General features: G+C 37.8%; 1 protein-coding gene across 6 annotated transcripts in view; it reads right to left on the reverse strand.

The window, feature by feature from the left end:
* Nucleotides 1–935: 935 nt before the first annotated feature.
* Nucleotides 936–20,893, reverse strand: part of OPA1 (OPA1 mitochondrial dynamin like GTPase) — a 46,583-nt gene continuing 26,625 nt past the window's right edge. For 4 of the 6 annotated variants that reach the window (XM_072344982.1, XM_072344984.1, XM_072344986.1 and 1 more), the window contains 6 exons: nt 19,892–20,032; nt 18,713–18,829; nt 17,480–17,573; nt 16,932–17,042; nt 1,864–1,940; nt 936–1,366 (listed from right to left, as the gene is read on the reverse strand). In XM_072344982.1, the coding sequence (XP_072201083.1) occupies nt 1,876–1,940; nt 16,932–17,042; nt 17,480–17,573; nt 18,713–18,829; nt 19,892–20,032 (528 nt within the window). In that variant the 3' untranslated portion in view covers nt 936–1,366; nt 1,864–1,875. Of the gene's footprint in view, nt 1,370–1,863; nt 1,941–16,931; nt 17,043–17,479; nt 17,574–18,712; nt 18,830–19,891; nt 20,033–20,893 lie in introns of all 6 variants that reach the window. The other 2 variants (XM_072344983.1, XM_072344985.1) reach the window with 1 other exon arrangement.

A 20,893-nucleotide genomic window follows, 5' to 3' on the forward strand; every position in this document is an offset into this window, starting at 1 on the left:
AATTATCTGAATATATGGGGAAAATCTTACCAAAATTTCCGTTGTTTTCACTATGAGCAAACAGGCACAGTAAGTGTTATAACAGAGTCAGGTTCCTCTCTTTTAATTGCCAGGAGGTCAGAAATCAATGGCCTTTTCCAAAAAGGAAAATAAACCTACGACAAGTTTTCAACCTCCATAATGAGACAACTTCAAAACAAATTGCTTAAAGCCTAATATCTTCTTCCACAGAAGTATTCAGAAGTGTATCCAGATCATCTGTTGCAAAGTGTGGGCAGAAAAATATAGTGGTGATTAATCACCAGGCACCTACGATACAGAGCCTATATCTTACTTACATTTCTCAGAAGTGACATTTCCATGACCAAACTAAAATGCAGGAGAAGAAAGACTATACTTAGTTTTTATTTTTACTGTAGTGCATTACAGATATCATGTGGTTATGGAGGGACTTTGTGCACAGCATTCATATCAAAGCGATTTTGGTCTTACAGCAGCTATTAGAAACATGAAAGTAATTATATTTTTGCTTTTTTACTTCAAAAGGTTGGACAAGTTGGAATTGTACAGGCTATCTTTCTACATTTTACACACAATCAGTTTACTTTGTGCCTACTGGAAAGGGAAGATTTAAAAAGGAAACCAGTTTGTGCAATGACAGAAATGAAATGTAATTGGCCATGATTCCAAGGAACAACATGTATTAGGAAAGAACGGGTGTGTTGGTGTCATTTCCTGAGCCAAACCTTTTTAGGTGTCAGTGAACAGCAGCCTGCACTTTCACTTGAAAGCACTACAATTCCTTGAATGACATCTCTCAAGAGTTTTGAATTGAACAAATTTCACAATTTCCCCTCTCAATATCTCAACACCGTACTTAAAATCTATACCAGAGTGATCGGAGACTGTTTCAATAACAGAGCATAACTGAGAAATGGCGTAACTTCCAAGGGTGTTTTAATGTACACACAAATACAAAACCTTTATGTCAAACTTCTAGGAGCATTTGCAGCCAAGAAACCAACAACAGATAAAATCCCTTTGTGAATCTGATCCAGCTCCACTGCACAAGACAGATGACACAACGAAAGCATTTTTTCCTATCAGGAAAAAAGAACTCAGGCAAGCTTCTCATCAAGACACAAATCAGGTTCTTCTGTCACATACACGTAGCTTCAAAAAATTAAAAAAATCAGGCCGGTTTTGATTGAGTTTCTCAATCCCAGGAAACATTATTTGCTTTTTTCTCCAACATTTCACAATGCTCCCCCAAAATGTAAGATACAGAATGGGACATGAAAGCAGTTTTGTTCAGTCTTCTTTGTGCATGGTATCCTTGAAAAGTCTGCATTCCTGTGTTAAGTTGCTGCTGAAACAAAGAGGAGATTTTACAATGTGCAGATATATCAGAGCCCTCAGGCCTTTGTTTTTGAGAATTAACACTACATAACAAAATTTAGAGGTGATCTAAGTGCAGATCATTTTTGTTTACAATATAAAGTGTCTGTAAAGAAAAGATTTCAAAATGCTTTACAGGCAAGAAAATTGCTTCCTTAGTTTTCATTCCAGTTTGACTCTCACTTAACATAGAAAGAAATAATGAACCAAGAGCAATCAAATCTGAACAACCAGCCGTTAATTGTATTCCTACTAAGTTTCATATCCTCATATCTTTCAGCATAAAATCTGAAAGTATAGTTTTACATGTTAGAGACAAGCAGCAGCAGCCGCCAGGCACTGGAACAAAACAGAAAGGAATTTTCACAAAGTCTGTACGTAAACACATCCAAGGGACATGAATAATTACTTTATACTGAAGGTGAAGAAATGGCATCAATTGTTTTATCATCTGCACACGATTACCTGCTTGACAATCTATTTCTCTTGATGGAGGGCTTCTATGAAGGCTTCAAGTTTTTCCTGGATTTCCCGAACTTTTTCTGGAGAATTAAAGAGATTGTAATTAAAACATTCAGCTACTTCAATTTTTCCACAGCAGAAGAAAAGAAATAGTTCCCTTTGAAGAACTTCTGCAAACACAATTCAGGATTATGATACTTTATTAATAATTCTAAAGTTTCCCAAAGCAATCTCACATTAGAAAAGAAATTCTACACTTGTATTTCAAAAAACTGAAGCTTCCACGAGGTCGTGCACAGCACAACTACCCTATACCTGCTATGGCGTGGAGAATAGGGACAGTTCCCTAAGCAAGCGTCACAAACTCCACTAATCATTCTAAGAGCTAAAAGCAGTGACCTTCCATCCAGCAGAACTTCAGGGAAGCAAACATCAGTATTCAAAACCCTTATACAAAAGGGTATGTGCAGAATAAAGAATATTTAAGGCTTACACTTTATTTCCTTGCATTTGGGCAATAACTAGATGGATGTAGGCAGAGCCTCATTTATATAAAACAATAAAGCTCAGAGCTTTTTTCTTTACAAAAGCATTACTAGACTAAAATTGCAAACAATTACCAGTAATAAAAAGGCAATGGGGATCAGGAAAATTACTGAGTTTTAGTCAATCACATCCCCTCTTCTCCCAGTCCCATTCAATACTAGTTACCACATTACATATTTAATTTATTAAGCAGCTTATAAAGCAAGGTTTAGAACCTGAATGGAACTGAAAGTCTGCAGAGCTTTCCTGCTTTCCTCTCACCAGATCCTCACTGAAGCTTCTTCAACGGGGAGGGAGGGGGGGGGGTAGGAAAAATAGGGCTTCAAACTGGAACGTGATAGGAATGTACCCAAGAGAACTGAAAGTTTCATCTAGTAACCAAGTGACAATCCTACAGAGAATGCTGAACCCATTTTAGAGTAATAATAAAATCCCATAGCCCTGACCATAGAAGTGGAGAATTTTAACTGGAATTTAAAATAAAAGATGGTAAACAGCCTGTAGGGGAATCAAGAGGCCTTGGACTTCCATCTTTATGGTTCAGTATTTGGGTGACAAAGGGAAAATCCCTTCTAGTTTCAGCACTTAAGTAGTGCTGGGGAAGGGGACACTGATCTACTACTACAGAGCACCTGCTGGCTTTGGTGTCAAGTAGAAGTTACAGTATGAGAGTGAAAACTGTATTTTTGGAAGTTGTGGAACAGCAGTAGCTGATTTTTACCAGAAGAAAAGAAGCCTTGATTTGGTTCATCAGACATAACCTTTGAATGCTGACAATGGATAAAAAAAAAAGAGAATCCGATGACCACTGCATCCCTATGAAGTTAATTCGAAGAAGTAAAATGTGGTTTGTTTGTTTTTTTACACATCAGTATGTAAACCCATTCTGCATCAAAGCCAACAGCACTACGGCATTCATTTAGCCAGCTGCATAGCACAGCTCACAATATGGATGCTCTTCCATTGCTTATAAAGTTAGCATTAAAAAAAAATGGCCTTTGACTTTGGACAGTCAACCCATTTCTGGACGTTATTAATCCTGTATCTCCCTCTCCAAAACTGAGCAGCAGTTCTCAGTAGCAACTGGAGATCAGATCTCATTACATTAGTGCTCTTAACAGCTTTGATGTTATGCGTGTATCGTTACTATATATATAAAACCTGATACATTCTCTCCCAAATATGCTTTTTACATTGATCAAGCCATCGACTTCATGAAAGCAAAGAGATTTAGCAGTATTAAATGCAAATATTTTCTCTACACAACCACTTGCTAATGTAATATTAAAATCTTGAAAATTAATAGCATCAGCAAAAATCTCTAATATTATCACTATTAAAAAAGGTTTGTGCCAACAAAAGCTATTTTAATTTTCTGATTAGGCCATATTAAAATAACAGGATACCAAAAAGTTATTCCATCAAAATGTCCTGAATCAGCTGTGTTTGTTCAGGGAACAGACACACTAAAACTGCCTCCATATTACAAGCACTTTATTAGTTCTTATACTTGGACTGAATTGAAATGATTGCTTAACTGTAATAATTATGAAGTCTCGAGGTAATTTAATACTCTGAAAACACATGCTAAGGTATTCTTAAGACAGAACAGTTACAATGACTGCTAAATAGCGGCAGTTCCTCATGCTCTGCCTCATACTCCTAAGCAGCAGATAGCTTTATACTCCTGCAGCAGCACCAAGAAACAGTTTGCTAAATGTGTTTACTTTTTAAACAGGGAAATAGCAGAGTTATGCGTTGACAGTACACACCTTAATAAAACCTTAATAAATGTTTGGCAGTCTTCTAAAGAGTAGAAGTGGAGTGTCTGCAGTTCTGGGTAGCGGTCAATAGGCTCACCAGCACTTTTTCCATGAAGAAGTAAACTTTGGATTAAAAGCATTCAGTTGCTAGCAAATTATTTCTGTATCATGCTCAGTTACCCCAGTACCTTTATGCAATGCTCCAGTAGGCTAGAAGGACTACTGTCTTATTATACGGTCCTTCACAAGTTTAAAGCTATTGCTTATTGTTACCCATAGTTTCTAGAAAGAGCACGGTGTCTTTGACAATCTTAAAGCGGAGATGAAGTTGCCACCTGTTAAAAAGCGATCCAAAAAATCAAATGGAATCAACAAAGAACTGTAGCCAATCGTGTTTCCATCTTCAGAGCAATGAAATTCACAGGCCTAGGGGCAATGAATGGCTATTCTACTTCCCATTTACCCCATGTTTACCTAAAAGATAAGCTGGTTCATACATCAACTCCTTTTGCCTCTTGATCTGGTCATGAATATTCCCATAATCCTCTCACCATATACCATAAAACTTCATTGACAGAATGAGGAAATTCTTTCCTCGGATGTCATGAGATCCTCATTCATGCTCAGTCTATCCTTATCTCCATATGAAACGATATTGTTACCCATTCATTTTCTTTTCATTAATCCTGTGATACTAGATCTAAAAGGCTCAAGCCCAGACTAATTGGTCTGTAATTAGGATTTGGATATGCTGTGAACACAAAAAAACCCAACACACTCACAGATAGAGTTTGTTTTCTGTAATATTGTAAGCCGGTCAGAAGAAAATCTCTTCAAATATTCATTCTTACAGGAACTGCAAGGTCACATTTGGCAGCCTGTTATAACTAAGATTATCTACCAGTTAACAGCGCAGAGGTCAGGGAATCACTGCTAACATGAGACACTTAAAATAAGGCATTATCAAACAAAGCTCCTGAGATAAGGCCAAGTAATCTCAAAATAATATTAAACAAATTATGAAAGTAAAGCACGTTACCAACCTATTCCTACAGGGCTTCGAGTAGAAAGAAAATATGTTTTCCAACAGCATTAATTGTTTAATGCTGTTATGTTATGTAATGTTAATAGTTTAATGAGAGATGCAACCTCTCTCCACAAGATTGGTCTTGATTGTTCTTCTAAAGATAAATGAATTTTCAGACATTCAAAACATATGTGCTTAGATGGAAATAAGAAATGGGTTTAGCATATTATTTTAAAAGAAAAATAATGTCCTTGCACTACTGCTTGCAGGAATCTGCATGAGTATCATACGAGGCAAAACAGTAAGCTTCCCTGCCCCTGTTTACAAGTTTGCCCATATGGCATCAATTTTCAGTTGCAGCATAACGAAAAATAGTAAACTCCTTCTGGACAGAGATCCATCTTCATTTCGTATTTCAGTGCAGCATATAGCATGAAGAAGCATGATAACACTTGCTAGTGCCTCACTGTAAATCCCATTCTACAGCAAAGTGACTTCTACCTCCAACTAATGTTTACGTGGCTTTGATATTACGCTCTGGGTTTTGGTTACAGTTCAGTTGTGTTTGTGTTTGTTTTTTTTTTTTAATCTAATCTTTCTTTCTTAATCCCTTTGTTGCCTATAAACATTGCCACTGCTTGCTATGCTACTTCTGTGTTATGGTTAATTAACCATAAAGGCAAAAATCTAGAATTTACTGCTGCGAATGCATCATCTTTCCTCCAGCAAAAAGGAAAGCCTGCTCTGTAGTCAGATTTCACCAGAATGCCCAGAAGCACACTATTAAAAACTGGAAACATGGATCCACAGTTTCCTATTGAAAGCTGAATTCCAGCTTAGGGCTACCTAAGTCACAGATCCCACACATGCACTCAACCCCCAATGCACAGCCAGGTGGAGAACTGAAAAAACAAACTCCTTTAAGTTCAGCCTTTTGCACTGCATTCCTGAATGCTCTAAAGGCCACGCAGAAGCTACGCTTCTTGTTGAAACAGTAAGAAGCAGTGCGCTAAAAGCCACTCTAAAAATGCCCCAGAAAGCAGACTTCCACCCACTGCTACTGGACCTGCATCAACATGCTTTTCTCTTGTCTCGCAACCGCAGCCTAACAGCTCCCATAATTCACCCATCACTGCAGGGTCACGTCCTGCTGAAGTTTAGAAAATCCTTTGAAACTACCCATCACATTTTTTTTGCCAGTTTCCTCTTGTTCACATACTGTGTTTTCCTTCAGAGAGGACAAGAGGAAAGCTAAAAATTTAAGGGGGGTGGGGAGGAAGGAGGGAACAAAACCACCCAAGCTGCCCTTAAAGAGAGAGAACATCATTTATCAGCTGCAAAGACAGATTTATAAGTAGAGGGCTCCCTCTGTTCCTTTAAGGCTGCAAAACAGATGGGAAGTGAATGGACAGTCAAAGGGTCAAGAAAACACATGGGAGGTGCTGCTTGTCTGCTGTATGTATGCTCCCAGCATAAGAAAGAGGTCAAGATTGTAACTGCATGGCTGGGTGCTGGAAAGGCCTTTTCTTTAAGCTGTTATAAAGACAAACACTGTTCCTCATCCTGTTGTCAAACTGTTATAAATATTAGTTTGTCAGGAGTTTTAGCATCAATTTATTTTTTATAAAAAGGCTGAGCAGAAGGATGAATCGTGCATGTGATTCTTAAACAAGTAGCTCAGTAGTGTGATAAAGCACTGTGAAGCTTTGAGAAGTTTAAATGGAATTTGTAACTGTTCATATAGTAAATCCACAGATCAATAAACACATACAACTTTTGAAATGCAAACTTGGAGGAAGCAGCCAGCATAGCCTTCAGTTACAAGTGGTCAGGCTGAAGGAAGGTGTGAACCAGCGCCTTCCTTTATGAAGGCAGTGTTCCCTATACCTACTGCAATCTGTGATTGAATTTACAGACAGCTTAATTGAATTCTTTCCATAAATTCGGATTTTAAAGTACTCCCGGTGGAATGGGATAAATCAGACAAAAACTTTCTAAACACGTTCATAAACCACCCCCTCAGGAATCTCTCTAACCTTTATATTCAGAGAAGCTGACAACTTTTCTGCTTCCCTTAAATCCCATTGCCATCCTGAAACTACAGGCATTTTAATCCGTGCAACATCTACAATCAGTGTACTTCAGTTATCAGCCCCAGAGAGTCAAGGAGGAGGACAGGAATGCATTCTAACTACTCAAGTGCATCAGGTGAGCTGCTTGCATTATAGAATAAATTTCAGAGATATTCATTTTAAAAGCTAGAACAAGAGAATTCATGGACGTACTGCTTCGATACCATTATTAAGATCTCCAGGAGTCAGTCAGAACATCAGCTCCACAGATACGACTTTATCTGTAACAGACCTGGCTGAACATCCTTTAGTGTGGCATCATCAGGAAAAACATCAGGGAAACTGCTTTCTACAAAGATATTCTGAGGGAAAATTGTTCTTTTCCCTCTTGCAGCTGCTAGAGCAGGAAAAGATCAGCTACACTGTGTATTTAGTTTGCTCTAATAAAATCTTAGCTTCAGGTCATTTTAGACAGGGGAAAAAATAAAAATGTTTAAGTTGTCATCACTGCAGTTGCTCCTGTTGCAAGTATTAATACCACATTCTTATTGTACCCGAATAAAGCTATCAGCTACCTGCAGAAAAGATCATCACAAACTTCAGACTAAAGGGAACCAGATGGCAGAAAGAGAACTTAATCCAAAGACACCTGAGCTATTTTTACAAGGTACTGAGCATTGCCCTGTTACTGTAGCATTACTAATAATGCTTTTAAGCACCAGAAACAGAAACTGTGGGTTTTGCTGATGAAACTGAAGGTTACTGATCAATCAGTGTCCTGACCTATAGCTGCCCCAGATTCACAAGTGAGACCTCTGCAACCGAATTAAACCGCTGCAGCAACACATTTCCCCTGCCTCAGCCAAGCAGAACAGAAGCTCACTGTGTTTCTTGGAGCAGTCCCCCAGGGCTCTTCAGTCTGGTGAGCACGAAGTCCTCCTGTGCTTGGCAGGGCAGGAACATGTGAAACTGCTGTACGTGGCTGAAGCAGAAGCGACAACTACACAGACTTCTGACTGTCTGTGTTTCTACAAGTTATTACATGTTAAGTTCCACTTGTCTACAGAACATAAACTAAATATTTCCAAAGCATGATGTAAGGTCACAGACTAGTATACATTTCTATATTGCCATTAACATGAGCTTAATGTATAAATGAAGCTTAATAAAGGTAATAACCAAGTTTATGAGAGGTATGATTCTGCAACAGCAAGGTAAGACTTGGGTTCCTTCCAGTCTCCTGTCTCTACATTGCATTTTTAATTAAAACTGTACTAATAACTCAATCTTTCAACAGAATTTAGTTTTGCTGCTTAGTGGACAGCTAGAAGGATCTTAATAGCAGAATGACAAAGAAACCTCATGAAACAGACTCACATCTCGAATCAGACTTACAAAGTTCTCATTTCAAAATCAAAACTGTTGACTTTGGATGAATCCAGACACAACGATACTCACTATTTGGGGTGGAAATGGCAAAAAGGAGAAAACAGAGGCAGATCAGAAATATTAGCCAATGATTCATCCAGCGGTGTTTGCATTTTCCAGTTGATGCAGAAAGACACGCATGGCAGTATTATTTATAAAACTAAGTTACTTACGTAAAGGTTACCACTGAGTTCAGCTATAAAACTTTAGCAGTATAAACAACTGGCATATGCCGGTTCTCCACCCAAAATAAAATTAAGCAGTAGTTAGCTAGATAATGAGCTAGTAATGCTGTCAGGAATATTTATGTGATATTCTAATAATTAAATGTTGGAAAATCTGATAATTTTTAGATCCTCGTAACATCTAATTTCAGTTTTGATAGTCAGAAGCTTTAAGTGAGCTTTAAGGGAAAAGCAGGCTGTTTAGTTACTCTTTTATTATTTTGCCATGATCGCTATCAAAAAATATTTCCTTTTTTTTTCCTAAAGCTTTTGTATAGTTTTGCACATTAGAAGCAAAGCACAAAGTACAACAGCTCGAAAAACCATTACACTGATTTCTCCAGCTTTTGGAGATGCGAATATTACACTCCTCAGTTACACACTCATACCAAACGCACACCTACAGTGCCTAGTTTAAAACTCTGCGTTTATACAAACAGCAATCTCCCCACAATAAGCACTTACAACTTGATTAATAGCTACTCTCATACAGCCAGTATGAAGAAGAAAATGTCAACCAATTACATGTCTTGAGCCTTGCATCACTAAGGGCATTTTAGGAAAACAATTAAATTTAGCATACAACAGAATGACCCGCGAGTACAAGAGGCATGGGTTGAGGCACAGGTCTGGATCAGCAGGCATTAAATATGTCATTACTCATGTAGCAGTTTATCATTATTTTTCAATGTCAGCTCTAAGTGATAGGCTTCACTTAGTCAGTGACAAATGCGCTGAACTTTGTAAGGATCTGTTTTAGAACCTGGACACCAGAGCCTAACTCTTCATCAATAACTTTAAGAAATCACAGCAGACAGACCTTGGTCATCTGGGATTCTTAAGTAAAGTAAACCATCACTCCATCACAGGAGGTTTACGAGTGATGGATGTTCTCCCTGGAGGATTATTTCCCTCCCTGAGAAGATACAGCTTTTTAAAGCACTTTCTGCCATGATACAAAGCAGGAACTACCTTATCTGCATTTTGACAGAGACCATCCTACACATTCTTCGGGTTTTAATTCTTCAGTCTCAAGCAGCTGCTCCAAAACTCAAAGGAAACAAACGACAATAACAAGAAAGAACTGAAACACATCTACTAAAAATAACAGGATGCATTTTAGTTGACTTGCTATATTCAAAGGCAGGGGAAATGGAAGACATGGATGGCCACACTGATCAAATTCCAAGCGGAAGCACACCACCCTGACATTGAACCACAGAGCCCCAGATCCTATACAGGACTCAAATGGAGCATGGCAGTCCTGCTGCCACCTGCATGCTGCTGCCACCAGAACAAGCTTGAACTCATTTGACACACATGGTCCATATGAACACTTCTGTTGATTGATTGAGATTTAGGCAGAAACAAACGTTTTCTAAGTGACAGCCTGCCTCTGATAAGATGCAGGCCATGGAGCATCCCAGTAGGAGCTGCTGGCAGGGGACTGAAGATAGCAGCTACTTCACACACGCTGGAGATGCATTTGATGACCCCCAGGGAGAAATGGCCCCTCTCTTTTTGTCTGGATGAAAGGCCACAGCACCTCCTGTGCAAACTTGTCAGATCAGGGTCAGCCCAGAACTACATGCAGACTACCACACTAGCTGAATGAAGCTGAACAAGACCATTGCCACTTACACGAAACATCTCACAACTATGAAGTGACCGCATTTTGCTTCAGTAGCTTCCCAAGCAATAGTTAGGTACCGTGGAAGAAAATAAGGCACAAAATTACTACGATTCTGCAAATTCTTAAAACCATCTTCTCCATATGGAATTCCTACAACAGTGCGTTCTTTTCCACATCGTTCTTTGAGAATCCCTTTTGAAGAACGAATGACATCTGAGTGTTAACAGTCAGCATTTTCAAAATAATACCCTTTTTCTCTTGTAAACACTGCAAACTACGTTGCTTCTGAACATGCACCTTAAACACTGAAGTAAGGACTACTAACAGCTTTTTGCCTTTTGCCCTTTGGTTTCCAGGGGAAATTATCTGAGATCTGCCCATTTGAGAGCAGCACCTTCCTCCTACAGCTGAGCTTTTCCCCCATGAAACCTTTGAACCTTTTAAAAAATGTAAAACTCACAACAGCAAAGAAAACAGAAGTAAAGGCATTAGAAGGCTATGACAAAGCCAAGTCAAGGGCACATGTAATCAACATGGTCATGTAGGACCAAGGTAAAAATCAAAATACTGTTGACAGTCATCTCAGGAGACTGAAATTTAAGTAGACTACAGCAGTGACCACAATATAGTATTAGTTTCACACAGCATTTTATTCCGCAGCTAACAGCAATGACAGGAAATTGCAGAGCAAAGCATTGTCTGCAAAGTGCTACTCTCAGGCTTTATCCTCAACTTTGCACAAACGCAAGATGAAAAAAGATGACTTGTATGAGCAAACTGATTTAAATCCAAGCAACAGGCACAGAGCCCCCTCAGCCAGAGTGCAGGAAGCCCAGATTCTGAGTTAGCAGCTTTCATATGGAAGTACTGCCATACTGCCAGCTTTCTAATTGCATTAATTACGCACATATATATATGATATTAAATTGTTTGAGCTCAAAGACACTTTGCAAAATAGAACGTAGCACAGTATAACTGCAAGGTTTATATTCAGCTATAATGGATTCAACACAAGTATCTTGAGAACTTTATGTGGTGACATTGAAGTGATGGCTCTGGATATGCAGCTCAGAAGTATTTTACTGTAACACTGATTTATTTAATTTTTTATATGCTTTACCCTTGAAAATAATTAAGTTCCGCAAGTTATTATATTTTACAAGTTAAAAATGTACAACAGAATTCAAACAAACAGCCCCAAGCTATGAACTGCCTTTTCTTCATGTGAGGGCTCACTACCTACGGGTTTCAAAAGGCTTTTGTGCAGAACGAAGTCTCAGCTAGCCCAGGACACCTGTACAGGTGTCAGTGTTACTGACAAACGAACTCGCAGGCTGACCCCTTCACATTCAAACCTAGTAAATTCAGGATCAAGTTTCCCCTGGCTTTCTACAGTGACTTTCCCCACATAAATGCACATGGTTTTAAACATAATTCAGGGAGGTTTGTTTTTTTCCTTTCTTTAAGCTTGTGAGGAAATAGGATATTGGATGATCTAGGAAAGATGCTTTGCATGTACTAGCCTTCTGTGAGATTATCCTGTGTAAAAATCACACTTTTTTCATGAATAATGCCTTTATAACACTCATACCTTAGCTGTCTGAAAGAAAGAAAGAAAGAAGAGGAAATAAGGCAAGATACAGCATGCTACTTTCTTAGGCTTGGTAAAATATTTCCTCTTTAGTGCAGAAAAAAGGCAAAGCTCGTGCCGATGGCCTGACATTAGGATTCACTGTAGGCATTCAATATACATGTGCACCACCTAGCATGTTTTAAATGCCACTGCAACACAGATATTTGTAGCTTATGTTTAGGATACAGCACTGGAAGGTCTCACTCATTTTTGCAAATGGTTGAAGCATTCAGATTGTAACAGTCAGCAGGCTTCATTACTAAACAAAATTTGCCGTGCTTTGGCTAATTAAGATTATCAGAGAAAAAAATGTCTGCCTCTCACAATATTTATAAATGTTAGTAAATTATGTAAATAAGCAAATAAAACATCAGAGAGTAGAAAACAAGAAGGAAAAAGGCTGGGCAAATGCAGCTTCCCCTCTGAAGATAAAAGCTAACATTCAAGAAACAAATGCCTGTTGTGTAAACAGATGCCCACTGGGAATGCCACGTTCACACATCAAGAACAGAGAAATGGTAACCAGAGATGGAAGGCTTGGCACCAGCCCTGCTGCCATGCTCCACTTCCTACTCCTATAAAGACAACTCATTGCCATCTTGCGTTAGAAGGTTGTAAAGCAACTTAACTGTTGTACAACGTTCACGCTAATGAGGAAGTTTCCTTTGGCCTTCAATAGAAGAGAAGCAAGTCCAGCAGAGCAGAATTCTGGAAACAGCTGCATAGTTCTGGGAAGCCCTTCACAGGGAGTTCAACAGCAACAAAAGCGGCCATGTTAAATGGTCTACTGAAAGTTAAGCTTCATCCAGCTTGTTAGTTTTGCTCTAAACTGCAAAGCACTTAACAGAAATGACAGGGCAGTAATTTTAGTTAAGAGTAAAAGACCGTAAAGAAGACACTCTTTATCTTGAAACCAAATTTCTCGACATTTATGTTCTTTATTTTTCCCCCTGAAGAAAACATCTCGGTCATTATTGAAAAGCAGAAGGATATAGTCCTTTAAACTAGTAGAGACAGTCTGATGTCAGAAAGAATCATATAAGTAATCTGATATACCCAACTTCTAAATGCACTATATACTCAGTCAAGGTGGACTCACCTTCTAAAACACTGTTAACAAAGGGATATTGATAATTAAAACACATAAATCAAGTGGAATTTTAGAAGAAGTGAAAAAGCTTTGTGTACAGCTATACACACTTGTGTACAACACAGCTAAAGGAAAGAAATCTGCCACCATTACATACTGGATGTCATTTCCAGCCAACATCAGTGCCTGAAAGCCTGCAATACAAACAGGGCAGTCCTGACAGAAGGTATTTTTACAAGTGGAAGTTTTCCTTCAAAATATTAATGTTTGCCCTAATACTTTTAGCTCCCTCTACCCTATTTTGTTTCTTACTGAACCACCCAGCACACAATGTTTAAGATACTGATTTAGCTAAGCATACAGGAAAACACCAAGTTGTGTGTAACATAAGTTTCAAATCAAAATGCTTTGTCCTTTGGCAGCGCATGCAAGCAAGAAGTATCTGCCAACTGGAAAGCAAATGTAAGTCTTGTTGTTGCTGATAAGGCCATCCAATATGTGGTTTAAGACCTGGCTATGATTTTCAGCTGTCAGACAAGTTCAGCAGAGAACTTCAGTATTAATGTTGCACCAGGGCTGTAAGGGAGGTTGTGGACAGCAACATTAAACCAGGCTCCTACAATGGCTCAATATGCCTGAAGTGCCCAACCAGATGTCTAAGAGATAGAAGTTTCCTTGTTTCCACATCCTCTGAGAAACAAACAAAAATCTCAGATGTGTTTTAAAACAAAGCAAGGAAAGTGACTAGGCTGACTGATACTGAGCTGGCTTATTTCTTACAGAAGAACATGGAATTGAAACAGGTAGCCAATGCAATCATCATCTCATTGCTCAGAAGTCAAGAAAGGAACTATGAGGAATTATTAGTAAAAGACCAGATTAAAAACTAGAAAGAACTGTAATACAATTGCATAAGTCCAGAACACAGGTACAGCCTAAATACTGTGTGCAGTTCTGCTCTATCAATTCAAAAAGGGTTTAGTGGAACTAAAAAGGGGAAAAGAGTGTCAGGACTGATTGAAATGATAAAACAATGTCCTTGCAACGAGCAGCTACACAAATGAGGATTTTTCAATTCAGGAAAAAGAAGAGCAAGTGCTGGTAGCATAAGTGCTGGTAGCATAAGCATGTATGAAGTAGCACAAAAACTGAATAGAGAAAGATTACTGAATGTTTTTCACAGTGCAAGAACTAGGGAGAATCAAATGAAACTGGCAGGTGGCTCAGAAACAAACAAAAGGAAGTACTTTTTCACACAATGTGTAGTTAAACTCTGGAACTAATTGCCACAGGATGTTGCAGATGCCAAAGTTTATAAGAGTTCAAAAAGCAATTAGAGAAATTCACAGGAGGAAAAAGAAATCCATGAAGGGCTATTAATCACAAAGATATTACCTCAGGATTAGGAAATCTTGGAACACAGATTGTCTGGGCTGCTCTTTCAGCATCTAACAAGTACTGCTGTATGTTTAACCTGTTCTTTTCTTTAAGTACCCATACCTGCTCACTGCCAGGGATATTACTCTGGGATCCATCCATTGCAAGACTCCTTCAAAACCCTATTAATCCTTAAGAATACAGGGCTGAAATTCCACAGTCCAGGATGTTGAACACAGACAAAACTTGCTCAAATAAGTTCTGGGATTTGTGTGAGCTCTAACTATGAGATTGAGTCACTATGCTAGAAACAGTTTGCCATCAACAAGTTTCCTGAACAAACAGTAAAACACATCCAGTGTTTAACGTTAAAGGACTGACAGATGAAAGCACGATAGCCTTGCTGTATCAGAAGGAAGCATCTTAACCTCAGATCTGTAAAGAAATTTCTGTAATTACAGTTTCCAATCAGGAAGCTGATCTTAGCTTCATATTAAGAAAATTACTCTGGAAATTAAAAGACAAGTTTGTAAGCATTGGGATAGTTTGTAAGCAATGATAGAGTGGAACAGATTTTCAGTAAAATAGAGTGCCCCCAAAAGTTAACTGATTTAGAGATGGAGCTCAAGATAAATGAGTGAGCTGGATTGTATAAACACAGCTGCCTGCAACAGAGGGAGAGCGAACATCATGACATAGAAGATCATTTTCATTCCATTCTTAATTAAAGTACAAGAACTTTACAAATGTGTGTTACAGGAGTGAGGATTTTCTTTCCTTAACCACAGTTCTGATCACCACCGAATGCTCTAAGAAGGAAATTAGTCGTAAAGTCACCTGAGAGTTCAATGCATTATGTTCTCAAAGTTTGCCTCAGGAGTATAAAAAAAAATTGCAACACAGACATGCACTCCAGTCACCATGGGAACGGCAAAGAAATCCCTCTTCCCTGTCATTTGCCCATAAAAATTATAACCACTTAGCAATAAAAGCTTGCAGAAAGTAGAGAGAACATTGCTGATTTGACTGCAGAGCTAAGCAGTGGCACTTTTAAAATCTTCCCGCAGGTGCAATAAAACTGAACATGTCATCATACATCGTTTTGCACTGAATAATTATTATTTCATTAGAAAAATGTACCCAGGATCTGTGACCTCCTGGAATCTAAAAGAAATACAGTGTAATGATGGTGTTTAAGCTATATAATAGTTTATAAAATGCATACTCCAAAATTGATGCATACATCACAGATACCTAATCACACAGACAAGGCACTCCTAGAAGTCTAGCCTGAGTTTATAAAACAAAAGCTCCAGTTATCACTGCTTCGAAATTGAAGGTTTTTCCTCATGCTGGTAAGAAGCAAAACTGACAATGTAGAAAAAATTTAAGCCAGCTTCAATGCCAAGTAAAGCCAGGTTAACTTAACTACTACGTATTGTTTTAGCATTCTGTTTACGCTGCTTTGAAACATAGCATATTTAAAGTTAAATTAAAATTAGCAAGTTTTGATCAGTACATGTACTTGCTCAGGAAAATAAAAAACAACATCCAGCATCAAAGCAACAAGACATTTATCAGGTGGAACATCACCCATGTACGAGCTGTCCCCTTAAAATCTTTCGCCGTTTATAACCTGCATGTAATAACACCAGCACTCCCTTAACACTTCCTGAGTGCCTCAAATCACTGGACTACTGTAGTCCCCCCAAGAAATTTTAAATTGCTAGCTTTTTTTCCTTTTTATGCCTCAGAGTAATAGCCATTTCAGCTTAGTAGGCTGACAGGAATTGTTCTGCATGTAAGGACTAAAACCAGCTGACCAGTGGGTCAAGGGCATTTCCAACAAAGAATCTGTGGAAAGGCATCCAACAAGTAAAAATAGGTGTAATCAAAACCTCCTTATACAGCCAAGAACAGTATGACCTAGAGACAGTTCTGTGGAGGTGCAGATTAACCATATTGTACTGTAAAAACAGGCACTATTCTTTACAACGTTGTTGTAACCACATTTTTCAATGCAATGATACAATATATTCATGATAACAGTGAACTTAAACCTAGTGTAAATTTTCTTCTATCACATTTACCAACCATGTCCACCTTTGGTCAGTGAAATCTGATTGTATTTAAAAATCCCATTTGTGATACTTATCAAATGCAAGCACATGAATGGCCCACATAGCATCAGGTGTTCTTAGCCTTATTTTCCCAGTCCTAAAGAGAGAAGAAGGTTAGAATTTGTTTTACTTCAACCTGGTTCCAGAAGACTACTTACTGAGATCCTCTGCAAGCTGGACCCTTTTGCCAGTTAGGAGCTTAACCTTCTTTTCATTGTCCTCAGCAAAATCTTCAAGCACTTCCTTTACATTCTTCTCTAAGCGTCTTACTATAAAAAAAAAAAGGGGGAATGACAACAATTTGCAACTGCAATTACACGCTACAATTGATTTCTGTTTTTATATCAAACATTTTTAAATCAAGGAACACAGCAAGGAACTCAGAAAGGTGAATATAGTTACTAATTAATGAAACTCTTTCTGCTTAGAAGAAGAAAATTATAAGTTGAAAATAGCTTAAACTGGAAACTGTTTCAATTATTTACCATTCTCTTCACATTAAATCATTAATCTTTCTAATTAATTAATCTGAAATTAATATAAATTAAAAATCATTTTTTATTTACTATATACCTTTTAATTACCCAACCAGGACACGAAAATTAGCCAGACATGATAAGCGTGAAAGGAACAAGCAGCTAGAGAAAAGCTAAAAAAGACTTTGTGAAACACTTTTTAATTTCAAATAACTCACTGTGAGCTTTACCTTCTGTATTAGTAAGCTGCTGTCTCAGTGTATTGGCTGTAATTGCCAGCATTCGCTGTATCCGCCAGAAGAGGACAATATCATTACATTCAAGCTGAAAAGAGAGGAAGTTGTAGTGTCAGACCTCCAGTGAAAGGCACTTTTAACAACTGTTCAGGTACATACGTGCATCCTGATCTTGCACAAAAACCCCCACAGAACAACTGCTGGAAGCAATAAACACATTTACTAAACATACTGCTCAAAAAGTACATCAACCCTATTTGTTCATAACAAATGCATTGAACTCCACACAGGGTCTCCCTGCCTGGCAAATGCCTCTGGAAGACAGTGTTGGGCCAAGGTCTATGTTAATTCACATCTGAAAAGCCAGTTCTTACACCTGCAGAGATGACAGAAAGGAGAGCTAACATCACACCAGGATGGCTCATAAGACAAAAATAGAAAAGTAAAAGGAGGCTAGACATCTAGACATCACAGAGTGGCAGCTCTCTGTCCTACGATTTCCATCTCATCTCTTACAGGAAAAGATATTTCTGTGCCAGATTTCTGGTTCCACTGGGAACACCGTTTCTCATTTAAAAGCAAGATAAAAATCACACAAAGTCAGAAGCCCTAACCTTTGGGTAATTTCTCTTTAACTTAAAATACAGATCTAAGAAAAATGCATATTCTTTTCTTCGTAGGCCTTTGTGCATGCAGTTATTTGTTGTGCAAAACTAGAGAGTCCTTTAACAAAAAAAGATAATTCTTTACAGCTAGGTCACTGTAGGCCCCATGGTTGTTTGTTGCTAGATTCTTTTTCCCCTGTTGATCACATGCAGCACCAAACATCTATTTACTGTGCTTAATCCATAGAAACACCTTTAATTAACGTTTTACCTGACTGCTTAGTATCATTGAGGAAAACAAATATCAGTGTAAAAGTGAGAGAAATGGATACCAAAAAGGCATAAGTCCTGTACAGTACTGCTTTTAACAGCGTACTTTCAATGCACGTTAACAAATAGTGGAAGCTTAGTCTGTAGCTGACTCCTAGTGGTCGTTTTGTATAATTACCATTTGATTGAAATTAAAATCACAGGATTTAAAGAAAATATCCAAGATCACCAGCTATGTTAAGATACAGAACACAAAACAAGGGCTAGAGTAGTTCAACGTATTTTTGGGGCTTTTTCCAATTAAACGTAAAATATTAAGGCAATCCATTAATACGTCAGTTCCTTAATTTACCTCCGAGTCTACAAAATGCCGTTGATAGTAATAAAAACCTCTTCGACAAAGGTTGCAGTGGTTCAAAGCAGTCTTCAGGAAATACCTTCTATAAATTTGGTGCCACGTGTCTTTTATCTAGAGGAACAAAAAACAGAACTTAAGAATACAGTTTTAAATTCTATACTACAAAATAAGGCAAACTGTGATGCCCTTGGCATGATGTAACCTTCACTTTAATATTAAGGACACATTTTTATGTACATTATTTTACTAGGTAATCCAAACTAAAGCACAGGGAAATATTTAGTGGGTCTTGGGTAACCAAAGAGAGTAACAAAAAAATGCACATACAAGTATGACTATTAATAAATATCAATTGCTTATCTAGAAAGAAAATTCAGTTTGCAGTCTGCTCACATAGCAGATGTGGATTTCTTCACTGACCTTTACAAAAAAAAGGTATGATAAATGCTGCATAAGAAAGGCAGCCAGTATTTAAATAGCTCTTCTACCTTTAGTAAGTGCATGCATGAATAGTGAAAAGGTAGCTAAGGTTACTGCAGAAAATAAATCACTGTTTAAAAAAAAAAAAAAATCCACATCTATTACATATTATTTGAATTTTCTTTTATTTAAAAGCTTATGTTTAATTAGATAAAAGGTCTAATTTGGTTAAGAGCCCTACACTGCATTAAGATAAATCACTTTCCAGAACATTTAAAACTTACATTACATTCTTTTAGGGCACTCTAGAAAACTGCATGTTTCGCAAGTATTTTTCACAAAACTCAGCTCTCTTGGATGTGGTTTTGAATGTCAAACTGTATACACAACTGAAGTGAAAACTTAGGAATGTGGATCATATTTTTTATCATATCTTGCTTACAAGGGCTTTGATTCTTGTCTGCAACACATGAACAACGATTTTTAAACAAGCTGTGGCATAATTCAGGTCTGTACTGAAGGCGAGAAAATCTGCTCAGCAGATTCTGACAGATTCCAAAGGGTTGTACTGCACTTGTCTGACAGCCAACAGAAGTGTGTGAATTGCGTGCAAACAGCCATTTAGCAATCCATTTGGAAACATCTGGATTACAAACTCAGTATTTAGATACAATCTTTTGTACAGTACTTAAAAGCATCATTTGAGTGTTCATAGGGAGCTCCCATATGTTTTATTACAACGTGGCATCTTACCAGACACGGGTCCACTGTTATTCCTCTTGCTTCAAGATTCTTTCTGACTGTTGTCACTTCATCATTTGCCAGATATGCTGCATGTTCTTCATTACATTTGATTAACTTCTCAAGTTCATTTTTTGTTTCATTACGTATATTCTAGGATCAGAATGATTAGTTGGAACTGGTTATTTATAGGCATGAAGATCATCAGCACTTTCTCAATAAACACACTACATCCTAATAAGCCAGAATAGTGTCAGATACCTTTGACACTTTACTATATTTGTGTGATTCAAAAGCATATTTGTGTATAGACATCTCCAATACAGTATTTATACATAGCTAACTGCCTTTTTGATTACTATATACAGAAATGTAGAAGTGGAATAGAAAGGTAGAATAAAATCAGAGATTTTGGCCTCCTTTCCTCTTCATAAATAGGAATGGGTGTGGTCCACATTCATACAATAAATTAGCAAGACTGAGCTGCTCTGCAAGTCCCTATTTAGTTTTAAACTGAAGTAGGCATTACCTGAAATTGTGTCATTTTCTTTAGATACTAACTAAATGAGAAAAATGCAAGAAAAATGAACAAAAGAACCCAAATAAACCAAACCACGGGCTTTCTGACACCTACAAGAACTGCCAGCTTTGCCTATCAGCTTGCAAGAAGTTCACATGGTCTGAAGATCCATGGTTCATATATTTAAGTTGTCATTCATTATCTTCAAGTTAACATAGGTTGAATTGACTACCCTTCTCCCATATCTGGCTGCACAGTTGACTGTCAAACTCCTTCCATCTGACGAAAGTAGTCAATCCGAAGATACCACTTTGACAACAGCAGTGATAATGCTATCACATGCTAATGAAATACAGATGGAGCTCTGATAGGAAACTGCACGAGACTTCTGCTTAGTAGAGAGTTTTACTTCATGCTTGGAAAAAAAAAAATCCACAGGAAAATAAATCCCACCCTGCTTTCATCAGATCCTCTCTACTAAAAGACTAATATGC

This window comes from Excalfactoria chinensis, chromosome 9, assembly GCF_039878825.1.
Source record: "Excalfactoria chinensis isolate bCotChi1 chromosome 9, bCotChi1.hap2, whole genome shotgun sequence".
Classification (NCBI taxonomy): Eukaryota; Metazoa; Chordata; class Aves; order Galliformes; family Phasianidae; genus Excalfactoria; species Excalfactoria chinensis.